The following is a 13898-nucleotide window of genomic DNA, read 5'->3' as shown; positions in this document are numbered from 1 at the left end:
TCAATTGTGTATCAGCAATAAGGTATTTCCCATCAGAGTAGTGAGTATGGCCTGCTATGCATGTGGGACACTCAAAGGTACATAGAGGAGCAAATAAAAATTGTGATAATCTCAGTATTTTGAAGTAAAAGTATAACCATTTCCCATGCTCCTAATTTATGTGCATTTCCTATGTCTAGTATGTTGCTGCTAGGGTAGATTTTCCATTGGTATTACTCCATGCTCTTTAACAATGTTTTTTTGAAATCCTGAAGTATTTTGCTCTGTTTACTCCTTAGTCTTGTTGATGCTAATTTATTATTATTTATTTAATTATGAAATTGGTAACTGGAAAAAACTTAAACCACTGGAAACCAAGCTACATAGTACAACATGTAATAGGTTTGGTTTTCTGAGTGCTTCATAGATACTAATACATCAGTAGACTGTTTAGTTGGATTGTAATGTAAAAGAAGGAAATCCCTGTGAAGCTCCATCTTAATCATATCATCTTCAAAGTCAGTGGGTTAACCACGGAACATAATTTTATTTCAGTTTCCACACAGCTCATTAATATCCATTAGCAGGCCCAATTTGCCTAAAATAAATAATCTGCAGATGTTCAGTGTGGGAGTGTACTGAACCTTTTCATCTGCTTCCTCCAAGAAAAAAAGAATCTGTTCCCATAAGAAAGCATAATTCTTGTGACAAATACTGTGTCCTATTTTTCTTAAAGCTGGAAGTTTTTCTGTTCACTGGGCTTTTCAGTGTGTTACTCTTCTTTATAAAATTTTATGTTCCCTGGAGCTGACATTCCCTATATAGTAAATACCAAATATGTGGCTTTAAATTAGTGGATCTTATGTCAGGTGAAAAAAGACCATCATGACAAAGTAAGTAGGATGCTTGCAATTTCACCAGCTTGCTTTGACCTTGCTGACCACAAAAGCTCAAAAATGTCAAAAAAGAAATTTTTATGTGTTAGACTGTGTATTCTGGAACAAGTGGGGAAGACGAATTTGGTTTTATCTTTACAAAAGATGCAGACTTGCAGGTTATTCTCCAGGCAATGCTGTTTTATATTTATTTGGTAACAGCGTTTTTGGCTGGCTTTTTTGGCTTTAACAAATCTTTGTAACTCACAGCTTTTAGGTATAATTTCCAGAAAACAGTGAGGAATATAAAAATTTAATAGCTCCCATTAATTTGTGTGGCCTTCATGAGTCAAATTCTTTGTCAGCGCCTAAATCACTGTTTCCAAGGGACAGTCAAAAGTCAGACTTTTTGCTGTTGGGCTCTCTGAAAAATGATTTAAACTAAATCTCCAAGTGCAAATATTGTAATTCGAAGGTTGACTTTGACAGTCTAGCTGTAAAGGCCATAGCATATGATTTCTCCCTCCCACTTAGGATTTTTTTTAAGGAGTACAGCCACTGTTTCTCTGAAATTCCCTTTTGCAGAGTATTTTCAGCTGTATGGCAGGAATCCTAGTCTTACATACAAACATACCCAAGGAAACAAAGGTTTCTACTTATGCTTTAGAGTATTAGGGCACTGTGTTGCTAACATCAGTGTCTTCTCAAGCTGCTGATAAAGCTGGAAGAGTAAAATGCTTCTCTCTTAATTATCTTCTCTCATTTTTAAACCGAAGTAGCAAGGATCTCAGTTTATGCACTAGGCATTTGCCAACAGCGGCACTAAAAGGGGAAATAAAGTTCAGTGGCATGGGAAAGGTGGCACTTAGCCTAAGGGTACCATTCCAGAAAGGGAAGTAGGCTGCAAGTTAGTGCAGAATTGGTAGAGTATTGAAACACTACAACTATTTAACTGTGAAATTTAGTCCTTTGACTTTAATGACCTTCTAGAAAGACTGTCGACTGTGGATCCAAGTCTGTGGTTGGCAGAAGAATGTGTTTATATATACAGTATGGAGGAGGGAGCAGGAAAGAAAAAAAGAGGGGAAGATGGGACTAAAGAGCAAATTCGAGTTAAATAGTAATAAATCCTTTTTATTCTACAGACAATTAATGTCTATTAATTAGTGTACTTGAAATTAATTTAACAGCTTAAGTTAAGTTTTGCAAGTTTAGGGAAATGGAAAGTTAGGACACATGGAAAATAAGTAGGTGATGGTGACAGACAGCTTGACTTCACTAAGGCCAAGTCATGCCTGACAAATTGATGGCCTTCTACAATGACGTTACAGCGTTGGTGGATTGGGAAAGGGCAACTGATGTCATCTACTTGCACTTGTGCAAAGCATTTGACACTATTCCACATGACATCTTTGTCTCTAAATTGGAGAGATGTAGATTTAATGGATGGGCCATTTGGTGGATAAGGAACTGGCTAGATGGCTGCACTCAAGGAGTTTCAGTCAACAGCTTAATGTCCAAGTGCTGAACAGTGACTAGTGGCCTTCCTCAGGGTTTGGTACTGGGACTGGTGCTGTTTAACATCTTTGTCAGCAACATGAAAAGCAGGAATGAGTGCAGCCTCAGCAAGATTGCCGATCAAGCTGTGTGGCATGGTCGGCAAGCTGGAGGGAAGGGATACCATCTAGAGGGACCTGGACAGGCTTGAGAGGTGGGCCCATGCAAACTGCATGAAGTTTAACAAGGCCAAGTGCAAGGTCCTGCGCTTGGGTTGGGACAATCCCAAGCACAAATACAGTTTGGGCAGAGAATGGATTGTGAACAGCCCTGAGGAGAAGGAGTTGGGAGTGTTGATGGATGAGAAGTTCAGCATGAGCTGGCAATGTGCACTGGCAGCCCAGAAAGTCAACTACATCCTGGGCTGCATCAAAAGAAGTGTGGCCAGCAGGTCACGGGAGGTGATTCTGCCCCTCTGCTCTGGTCCAGTGAGATCCCACCTGGAGTACTGTGTCCAGTTTTGGAGTCCTCAGCACAGGAAGGACATGGACCTTTTGGAGCAAGTCCAGAGAAAGGACACAAAGATGATCAGAGGGGGGAGCACCTCTCCTGTGAATACAGGCTGAGAGAGTTCAGGTTGTTCGTCCTGGAGAAGTGAAGGCTCTAGGGAGACATATCAGCCTTCCTAAAGGGGGCCTACAGGAGAAATGGCGAGGGACTGTTTATCAGGGACTGTAGTGATTGGACAGGGGGTAGAATTTTAAACTGAAAGAAGGGAGATTTTGATTAGATATTAGGAATAAATTCTTTAGTGTGGGGGTGGTGAGACAGGTGAACCGGCTGCCCAGAGAAGTTGTGGATGCCCCATCTCTGGAAGCGTTCCAGACCAGGTTGGATGGGGCTTTGAGCAACCTGGTCCAGTGGGAGGTGTCCCTGCCCACAGCAGAGGAGCTTGAACTCAATGATCCTTAAGGCCCCTTCCAGCTCTAACCATTCTATGATTCTAAGTTATACTACAGACTGTTGTTGGAAACCTTGCAATCAGACACTGATGGACGGTCTATAGGGAGTAGCAACTGATCCTGTCTTTTGTATTCACTACTGACAACTTTTTTTTTGTTCCTGTAGCTATTTCTTAGGCCACTGATCCTCGCTGATCTTACAGCTATTTCTCAGACAATTGATTTTGTGCTCTGCCACACAGAGCAAGAACAAATCAGCTAAAGAAAATAAAAACAGCTGTAAGAGGGTCCCTATTCGGAGGAGTGGGAGGGAATACACATGGTAATTTTTAGTCTTTAGAGGAGGAAAAAAGACTAATAAAAGAGTTGTCCAAAGTTTCAGTGAAAGAGGAATTGCACTCAAATGGCTCTTAATTTCACTTTTTATTTTAAAGCAGTGAACTGTGATTTGTAAATTTATTGCCACCTTACTTATGTGCTGCCCCTCTTTCTCTCATAGGGGCTACGGATTATTTTTTCAGATGCATCCAGGCTTATCTTTAGAATGAGTGCTTCTAGCCACGTGAGAGCTACTCTCCGGATCTATGCAGAGAGTTATGAAAAGGATCCTAGCCAACACAATAAGGAACCACAGGTAATGCAAAAACATTGTAAAAAGTTGATAAGTAGTTCACTTCCTCTGCGATAACAACGGCTACTGGTTTTCATTTTTAATCAGAAGGAACACACAGCACTTTGACCCCTGTTTACTGTATTTGTGGCTTATTTCCCTAATCATGTGACTGTACACATTTTGAAGCAGGACCAGCAGTTTAATGTAAGTTTATGCAGTGTCTAACACAACAGGAATATCAAAGGTTGAGATTGCCTGCTGATAAGTGCTGGGCGGTGACTTTTATTCTGTTAAAAGAAGCCATGCTAGTTTATTTTTCACTCTTTTTTTTTTTTTTGTAGGTGTTGTAACCTGAGTTATAGAACAATAAAAAATACCAGGTTATCTGAGGAACGCTTAATTATGGCATCCCAGGGATTCCTGACGATGAGAGTACAGTTAGGAAATGCGGATGCCAGAGTGTAAATAATGTAGGGATTCCTTGTAAGGGAAAAATTTGCATCTGTCTGAGAATTATATCATAACCATACACTTCCCTAAGAAGAGTGAAGGTTGAGAGCAAGTTGCAGCATAGTCCAGCACATGTATAAAACAATTCTTAATATAAATCACATTTTGAACTCTCAGTTTTTTCCCAGTAAAACACCTTTATGCTGTGGTACCCAACAAGAGAGGACTAAAGATGTTTTGTGGTAGAGAGGATAAGCATTTGGTTTGTAGTAAATCAAAACCGTGTAGTTTGAAGTCCCATGTAGTTTTGTATTCATGACTAGAATGTGAATACAAATTTACTGAAACATAAATGCTGTCAAATGCATGTGAACTCTAGGTAAATGTTTGGCATTGTTTTTTCACCGGATTCCCACCATAGACTTAGCAAGTTTCTTCTTGTGCTATTAAACAATTGTCTGTCAGTCACGAAAAGTGCTTCATTTTTTCCGGAAATGTTGCAGAGTCCATTCCTGCAGATATGATCTATTCATTTTATTTGATTTTTTCTTAAGTAGCAGTGTGCATCCTTAGTTACTCCTTGAATGGAATACGTATAATGTTAGGCCTCCAACAGAATAAAGGACCATTTTCTAGCAATTTTATTGTTTTTCTGTGCACCCAAATTTAGCCACCTAGCAGGGCCATAAATATATTTTGACCGAGGAAGAACATTACTGCAACCCCATTTGCACTTGCTACTGCATTGGGTTTATGCGGGAAGGTTTTGGTACTGGGGGGGGCTGCAGGGATGGATTCTGTGAAAAGACACCAGAAGATGCCCCCGTGTTGAACAGGGCCATTTCCAGTTGGGTCCTAGATGGACTTACCACTGGCCAAAGCTGAGCCAATCAGTGATGTTGGTAGCCCCTCTGTGATAAGATATTTAGGAAGGGTAAGAAACACAGCAGCAGGGAGGGAGGAGTGAGAATATGTGGGAGAAACAACTATGCAGACATCAAGGTCAGTAAAGAATGGAGGGGGAGTGATAGAGGGGCTTGGTGGGTGCCTGGTGGCCAGCCCAAGGTCAATGCACCACAGCTGTGTCAAGTTTTGTTACAGCACAAATTATTTATCAGTCCCAATTATGCTGACCATTTTAAATACGGTTCTTTTTGCTATGTAGCCAGGGCATAGATGAAATGAAAATAAGTCATGGTAAGAGGTAGACTAAGAGTTCATTTTAGAGGTTTGCAGTGGACTTAAGAGTAAACTTGTGACACAAAAAGTGCGATCTGACCATGTTTCCTGTCTAACGAATCCCACAAAAAATACTTGAAGACTAGGATACAGTTGCAGCATTCATCTAGCTGAACTTTTGACTAATTACAAATGAGAGCATGCCTTTTAAAATTGAATCCTTTTTGCATCAGGGGATTGTTTTACTTTACTTGTTACAAGGTATGCAATATGAGATAAGTGACATGCTGGAAGACTTTAAGATTGTGTGCCTCCTAAAGTAGCCTGCAATCAATGCCCAGTATTTGACACGTTTTTTCAAATGACTGGAAAATAGCAAATATTCTTGGTGAATTTTCCCCTTGTGAAGAGACTAGCTTGAGAGAGCGGAGGTTATTCTCAGAAAATAAGGAATGTGCGGCACTTCTGTTACGTTTCATCTCTCTTCTGCATGGGTTTGCTTGAGAGAGGTACATAAAGTCCACTGCAAGGTCTAGTGAACCTCACCAGCAGCACAGACTTTGTCCAGGGAGCTGCAAATATGAGGGTGCTGCACAAGGTGATAGGAGCTGGGCACCCAGAGCAGCTACAGCACAGACAGTGCCCTCAGTGTCCGGGGGACATGCCCACAGCAGGCAAGCAGAGCAAGAGGGCAAAGCTCTGATAACAAGGTCCGTTGTCCATCCCTGAGAAGGGAAGTGATGGGTCAGGTTCAGGGTCCCTCTGGAGCAGCAGGAGATGGGACCAGAGACAGACAAGGCAACAGTGCAGTTCTCCATCCACGAGACAAGCTACAATGTACATCCAGGGGGTCCTTCAGGGAGAGAAGCTATCTCTAGTACATTTGATGATTGGCTGCTTAAGTAAATACTTGGTTGCTTCTGTATTATTGGGCCCCCTTTTCCTGTACCTTCTTTTCATGGTTTACATAGAGAAGTGGAAGATGAATGCTTTGCATTGCTCCATGTTTTTTCCTGGTGGCAATTCCAGGCAGTACCTGCAACAAAGGGCACAATTACCTTGACATATCCTTTTGGCTCTTTTTCACAAGAAATGAGATCTCTCTGTTTTGATAGCTCATTTATATTGGAAGTTACAGTGCCATTTTTTGGAAGCACTATGGTAATTAGCTTGAGTTTGTGTCATATCAGCATCTTTTTTTTTTTTTTGACTCTTTCAGATAGAGCCTTTTCCAAAATTAATCAGCTCACTTTTCAGCAGTTTTCAAGTTTTTCTAGTTTGCTTCTGTTCTCTTTGACAGTGCAACTGCTGATGGTGAATATTCCCCAGATAAGCAGAAATTTAAAGCAGACCTTCCAATATGCGTGCTGAGACATGCATATTGTCCTGAAACACCAGTATGACATTGTGACACTTTCTGAGTTAAGTGGTTACTGAGACGCACGTAAAGACGAATGTACGAGTACATTTGTTTTTAAAAGAACCTGTTCACTTGAGGTGGACAGAATTAATCATTCACATTAGAGGTGCTGTACTGCTGTGGATAGGACCATAACTCCTTTTCCACAAAAGGTTGGACCAGACGATCTTTAGAGTACCACTTTTGGTATATTTTGCCCCATGGAGCCACTCAAGTGAGTGGTGCTCGAGTGAAGCCCTCCTTGTCCTTTGTTGAGCTTCACTTCTGTGTCGCACTTCATAAGTCTTACGGGAAGAGCTGGATTTCATCCCTTATGTATTTTCCATCAGAGACAATGTCTCCTCAGAGACATTAGAGGCTTCTGTAAGAGCATTCCTGTCACCAGAGAGAAGCAAGGCTCGTGAGGACCTTTTGTTCCAATTTATATGCTGGCCAAACAGTGGCTATTAATGAATGTAAGGGTCACCCAAATCGTATTTTAGTAGTGTCTTTCATACAATTAATTAGTAACACCTTCCACCTAGAATAAAATAAGCCTAGACAACTGCATGATCAACATCAGGAGTCCAAGAGAAAGTAGTAAAATATGCTAAGAATTAGAAGTCCGAAGTCATAGATAGCATAGTGAATAGCAGTGGCTTCTGGCTGTTGAACAATCCATTGAAGGAAATTGGCAGAAACAACTTCATGCCTGAGAGATTAGGAGCATCTACTGTTTTCTTTGAGTAGTTCAGCTCTTTCTATAAGCTAGTATCAAGAAAATGGAAAATCAGGAAAAATAAAGAAAAATGACCGTCATTCTCTGTGCAAAGTACATTAAAAAAATTCAAAGTAAGCATTTAAAAATAATGTAATTTATAGTGGTGATGCAATGTTTAAAGTAAAAAAATAGAAGGAATGAGAATGATTTTAATAATCAGGAGAACAAAGGATTTCGAGCCCATGCCTGAAACTTGAAAGCTTATCATTATTTATACAATAATAACACCGCCACCTAGCAATTCCATCTTTTGGTGACTTCAAAGCATTCTGCAAGCATGTTTTTCTCAAGGCTACCTTTATGAACTGGAAAACCACATTAATTGATCCTAAATCTGATAGACAAGCAGCTGAAGAGGTAGAATTTGGAGTTTGACAGAAGTTTTTAGAGAGGGAAGATGCAGTGGTGGAAAACACTTGACACATTATCTATGTTTACAGAGCTCCGAAGAAGGGCTAAAGCCCTTCTTTGACGACTTCATGCTGTACTAACCCACTTGTTTATCTCTGTCTAATTTTGAGGCATTAACAATTGTTCTAGGGAAGTGAATTCTTCTGGAACATGTAGTGCTATGCCTCCTCTGCTTGGAAATCCATAGCAAGGTCTGAAGGTTTTTTCTGAAATAATTACTGTCTGATGTGTCATTTTGATTATTAGTAATTCAGGTGCCTTGCCTATATAACACATAAGTTTTAGATGATCAGTGCTGGATCTTTGTCCCCAGTTGGACATTTTTTTAATGACTGGCTAATTTGGGTAGTCTTACATTACTTCTCTCTGTGCCCTCAGTCTCAAGGAGCAAATGGTTCAGCATCTAATGTTTTACAAATACTGGCATATATACAAATAATTGTCCCTGTGTTCCTAGTGTTCTACACTGTACGTTCACTTGGGTGTATGTAAAGCTGAGAAAGCCCAAAATAACACTGGTGGACGTGATGCTGAATGCAAAATGCAGATCAGTATGGTAAGAGAAGACTGATTTGAGAACTGTAAACCAGAGTTGTGGTTACCTCGTGTGCATTAAAATGTTCCTATTTGAACATTTGAACACTGATCCTATTTGAGGTATTACCATTCTCTGAGCTTTTTTTTTTGCTTTATTTTTCCCAGATAAATTCTGGAGAATTCTTTTCACTGATGAGACTGATAGGGCAACTTGGTTTTGAGACATAGCTTGGACTGGGAAAAGTGAATTTGAGACCTATGGAAAATGTCCATGTCTAGACTGTGTAAAACTGACCTGCATTTGGTTTTCCTACCAAGATTAAATTTCAGTGCAGGCTGGGGGAGAGACTGAAGAGAGAAGATTCACAAGCTTTCCAGGCGAAGTCTGGACAGATGGTTTTGTGTCAGAACTACATGAATTTTTGGTGAAAGTTGGCAAGTTTTAGCGTAAGTGCTACACACAGTAGGTTTTCACAAGGTGTTTCTTGACATACAGGTGCTGTTTGTCCACCCATTCTGAGAAAAATGTTTTCTAAAGCCAAACTCCAGGCACATGCTGAGCTTTTAATCTGCAAGCAGGTACATTTTGGCCCTGTGTGAACCTTTGATAAGCTGGATGTATCATGGGACAAATATTACCTGAGAACTTGACTAGAAGAAGAGGAGTTCCATGGAATTTTCTTGCAGGGTCACAGGCAGAAAAAAGGCTACATGAGTCAGGAATGGTAGCTCTTACCGCTGTGGTACAGATAATTCCCAAGCAAAGGGCTTTTGATCTTTGTTTGCCTTATGTTAGATATCTGCTTGATTGATGAATTTCCTGGTATGAATAATCGTTCCTACAAGTTATTTTTTTGGAGGAATATTACTAAAGCAATATTCTGATATGTTAGTTCTGTTGGTTTCCAGTTCTTAAATTTTATCTAAAGGATAACATGCCGTATTTCCCAAACAGTTTTCAAGACTTAAAGTCATTGTTAAGGTACAGAGAGGTTACAGTTGCTATTTTGAGTTGACATGTCAATAATACAGTTTTACAATTTCTTAAGCAGAAAGAACCCTTTGAAAATATTTTAAAATCAGGATCTCTTTAGGATATAGAAGTCTTTCTAGACTCATACTAACTGTAAATGATTGCTGCCTAAGATTTATTTTTTGTGACTGAAATATAAACTATTCATTGCAGAGATAAAGGAATTTGGTTTTTTTTTTTAAAGGCAAATGCAGCTCTAGTTCCTTGTTATCCTGCTCTGTTCTTGCCATTCCGAAGAGAATGCACTTCTTGGCTTTTCACACCTGCAGAATGAAGAAAGTGTACTTAAATTGAAGTGGGAAAAGACAGAACTAAAATAGGACCTTCTCTGTAGAGAAGTGTGATTATAACAAGGAGAATATTAAGTAGTAATTGGAATGGCTTGGCAAAAGAGCAGCAGCTAAATTGTTTATGTAAATGGGTGTCACATAAACTCGCTTGATTTTGTGTTTTGTTCAAAGCATTGTGTAGAGCTTTGTTTGCGTTTGGTTTTATTCTTCAGAGTGCATTTGTTGCTTAAAAAAGCAAGGTCAAGTAAAGCTGGTCTGTAGGACTGATTGGTTTAGATTTTTAGATTAAAAGGGAAGAGTTTTTCTAGGGGACTGCCAGCGGGACTTCAGATGCTTTGGTCTTCTTTCAGTTCTCCTTAATCCATGTTGCTGGAAGGAAAGAAGGAATGATATGATCCAGACCTTACAAATTGGCACATTTTAATATTTACTTTTGCAGCATTTGCCCACAGATGTGAATTTGTGCTCCACGTATTAATCTCCTCTAAGCATGTTTGACTTTAATGGACTTGTATTCTGCTTCAATGATTATTCAGTAGATAGATATCTACAAATATGGAGCTTTTTGAACAGTAACATGTCAGACTGCTCACAGTTGTGCATAACTAAGTTTGATCACAAACTCACTTGACATCAATGGCATTCATGGTGTTACTTCATGACTCTGCACAATTAGTTTTTCTCCTCAATCTTTTGTTTTAACCTTCTGACCATTTGTATAAATAAAGCAAACAGCCCATACTGTCAAAAACTTTTCAGTGGCTGAAACAGATTCAAAGTGTTGATTATGTTAAATGTATCTGTAAGTTTAAGCTCTCCGGAATTACTGTCTTGTTTGATTTGATTTGATTTTTAAACCTGACAAGTTTAAAGCTAGAATGTGGTTTATTTGAAAGAGGTGGCAGGGGCGAGTCTCTGAGGGTCAGAAAATTACCTTACCAGTTCAGTAACCGAATAAATGATTCTCTGCACAGAAGGTTTACACACAAAACTCAGGTCTGCCAGTTTATCTTTGCATATCATTTAATTAACTGAGAGAAGATTCAGTTGCCATTTAAAAAGTTATAAATTACTTGATTTTCATATGATACTATCATAGTTGTTATCTGCACTCACCCATCTGGGCAGTTTCCCACGTATGGTCATTCAGTAAGGTCTTTAGCCTGAAACTGGAGAGTTCATACTGCTTCTGTTGGCATTTGTCCTATTTAATACAATTACTCAAAACACATTTTTGTGATTTCTTTTAAGGTAATTTTTATAGTGCCTTCTGACCCTGAGCTTCACAGATTAAGTATACATAGGAAGAAGATCTCATCTGCATGGCTTCCAGTCATCAGAATAGAAATAATTCTACTTTTGTGATTTCTAGGTTGTTTTGTACAGCAGATTTCACAAAAGCTCCACAATTCCTGTTATGTAGAGACATTGTCAGTATAGTGTATTTACTGGTATCTTTTTTCTGCATAGTTTAGGCATACTCGGTGTAAGATTACACAAAACATATGGTCAGCATGATACTTTATTATATCAAGTATGACAATATAGACACTGTAACTGTGTGTTTATTATTATTAAATGATTTACTACTATGTAATACTACAGTTAAAAGGGGGATTTATAAATATTAGATGTCTGTTGATATTTCTGCTTTGTGTAATTCAATGTATTTCTTTCTCTTTAGGCTGTGCTGAGTCCTCTTATAGCAATCGCACTGAAAATATCTCAGATTCATGAGAGGACAGGGCGAAAGGGACCCACTGTCATCACCTGAAGCCACAGAAGATTGTTAAACCAGGGCCAAAAGATGAACAGCAAGGAAGAGACAGGACCTTGCTGAAACATGTTAGCCATTTGTGCCTTGTATGATTTTAAAAGTTTTCTTGGGGATAGAGGTAGGGTGGGAAGAAAAATTCAATATAATTTTGAGCATATTCATTTGCATTGATCTCCAAATACAATAGCGTATTGACTTCTCTGTTTTACCTGCAATATCTTAATTTCAGATAACAATATAATCAAAGAAAGAGGCCTTAACCTTCAAAAGTTGTCAGCAATGTGGCAGAAAAGGAGAACTGCTTATTTTTGAATGCCGTGATAGAGGTTGGGAAAATTTCAGCCAGGGAGAGAAGGGGAGGCGTTGCAAAGCAAAGATGTGCTTGGTGAATATTGTTTGGGATCCATGTTCACTTCTTACTGGTTTACGAAGACACACACAAAGCATGTCTGAGGCAAAGGGCTCTATACTAAGCCTTGCAGAAGGTGTATTTCCTCACCTGACACCACTCCTCCAGTCTCTCCCGTTGCTCACAGATGCACGCTGGCAGCAGTGTTGTATACACACTTGCACATGCTCCCAAAGAAGGGATTATCCCATAATTTTTTTTTTTTTTTTACTCTTGCTTTTAAAGCATATCAATGTGACTTGTGCCTTTAGGTTTTCCTGATTTTTTTTGACTCTTTGTGGATTTTTCCTCCAAAGGGAGGCATTTCTGCTATAGAAGCTGATTGTGTCCTTCCAGCAGTATGTCGGGTGTGGAATCTGGCTGTCTTTTGATATATTCCTCATGTCAGCAGGTGATACTGGTGCCTACTGTGTTTGAAAGGTAATCATTGCAAGTTCAGCAATTTTTCATGGGGGTGTTATTATGGAAGTTTATTAAGTCTTTGGAATACTCATGCTCCACTTACCGCAAAGTGGTAAATGAAGTGTGTAGTGAAGAGGAAATAAAACCGAACACTAATCGATGAAATAGAAATACATGTCTGATTCACCAGCTGGATGCAGTTTCTGTTAGATTCTTTGTAACATTGGATCATGGAATAAAAATCTGGGGAGTGCAAAGGGAGAGAAGATGTCCCGGCATAGATCTGAGAAGGATATTGGGGATATGGACATCAGCATATTTCTGCTTGTGAAATGATACTGCAGTTCTAGCTACAATACTGTGCTCTGAAGAAGAACACAAACATTTTATGCATGTGACTTGTTTGAAAGCTTTGCTTCCTTGGGAACAGTGTGGTCACTTGTATCATTTGTCAAGGTAGCTTTGTGCAACTTGCCTCTTTGCAGTGTGTTTCAATTCATTGTGGTTGTCAAATTTTAGTGCAATTTATATAAGATTGCAGCAAAAGAAATTGTTTTGATTTCTTTCAACACTTCTGTCAAAAATTTTCATTGGCACTTAGTACACAATAAAGAATAATGCTGTATTTCTGCCTTAATATGTAATTGTTGACAAGACACACTGCACTTTCAAGCATCCTAATAAAACTGCCTTTAATAAAATTACATTATCTGCTTAATTGACTCTAAACAAATGAGGTAATAATGTTCTTACATAGTATTCTACCTTAGCATTAAGTATTCCCACAAACCAAAGGAGATTTTAAGGCTTTAGTTCTTACTACAAAGACTTTTTTTTTGAGACAACTGTGGCATTTTCACACAGTTTGGACATCTATTTTTGAATGTACAAATATTCATCTTTACAGAAACCTTGTTTATCTAATCTTACATTTTTGTTACAGATCAAACTCCTCAAGGTGCAGGATAGTAAGCCTCTAACTAGTGGATCACACATATGGTCAAGCATAGACATACTCTGGATTATGACACTTAGTTCAAATTACCGGGCTGCATGAAAGAACCTTCTGAATGGCAGTTCAAGAACTTCTAAAATCTCTTACACATTCTCTGTCAATGAAATAATTTTTGATCACGTGGTGAACTAGCTAGTTATAGTTACAAGGATCTCATTTGCCAGACTTCTGGGACTTGCACTTTGAAAAGCAAGATGTGCTGAAACCAGGTGTCTTTCCAGATGTGGTAGGAAGACTCATGAGGAGCAAATCAGGACTGTGAAGAAACATACTTGTGCTTTTATCAGAA

The 13898-nt window shown here is 39.1% G+C and overlaps 1 protein-coding gene across 1 annotated transcript in view; it reads left to right on the top strand.

Annotated features, from left to right (window-relative positions):
- Nucleotides 1–13298, top strand: part of PGM5 (phosphoglucomutase 5) — a 70484-nt gene extending 57186 nt beyond the window's left edge. Inside the window, exons 10-11 of the mRNA XM_014965135.1 lie at nt 3813–3947; nt 11691–13298. Of these exons, the coding sequence (XP_014820621.1) occupies nt 3813–3947; nt 11691–11780 (225 nt within the window). The 3' untranslated portion in view covers nt 11781–13298. The remainder of the gene's footprint in view (nt 1–3812; nt 3948–11690) is intronic.
- The last annotated feature ends 600 nt before the right edge of the window (nt 13299–13898 follow it).

Source organism: Calidris pugnax, unplaced genomic scaffold, assembly GCF_001431845.1.
Source record: "Calidris pugnax isolate Ruff unplaced genomic scaffold, ASM143184v1 scaffold273, whole genome shotgun sequence".
Taxonomy (NCBI): Eukaryota; Metazoa; Chordata; class Aves; order Charadriiformes; family Scolopacidae; genus Calidris; species Calidris pugnax.
Note: the sequence above shows the minus strand (reverse complement) of the source record. Positions and strands in the feature narration are given on the sequence as shown.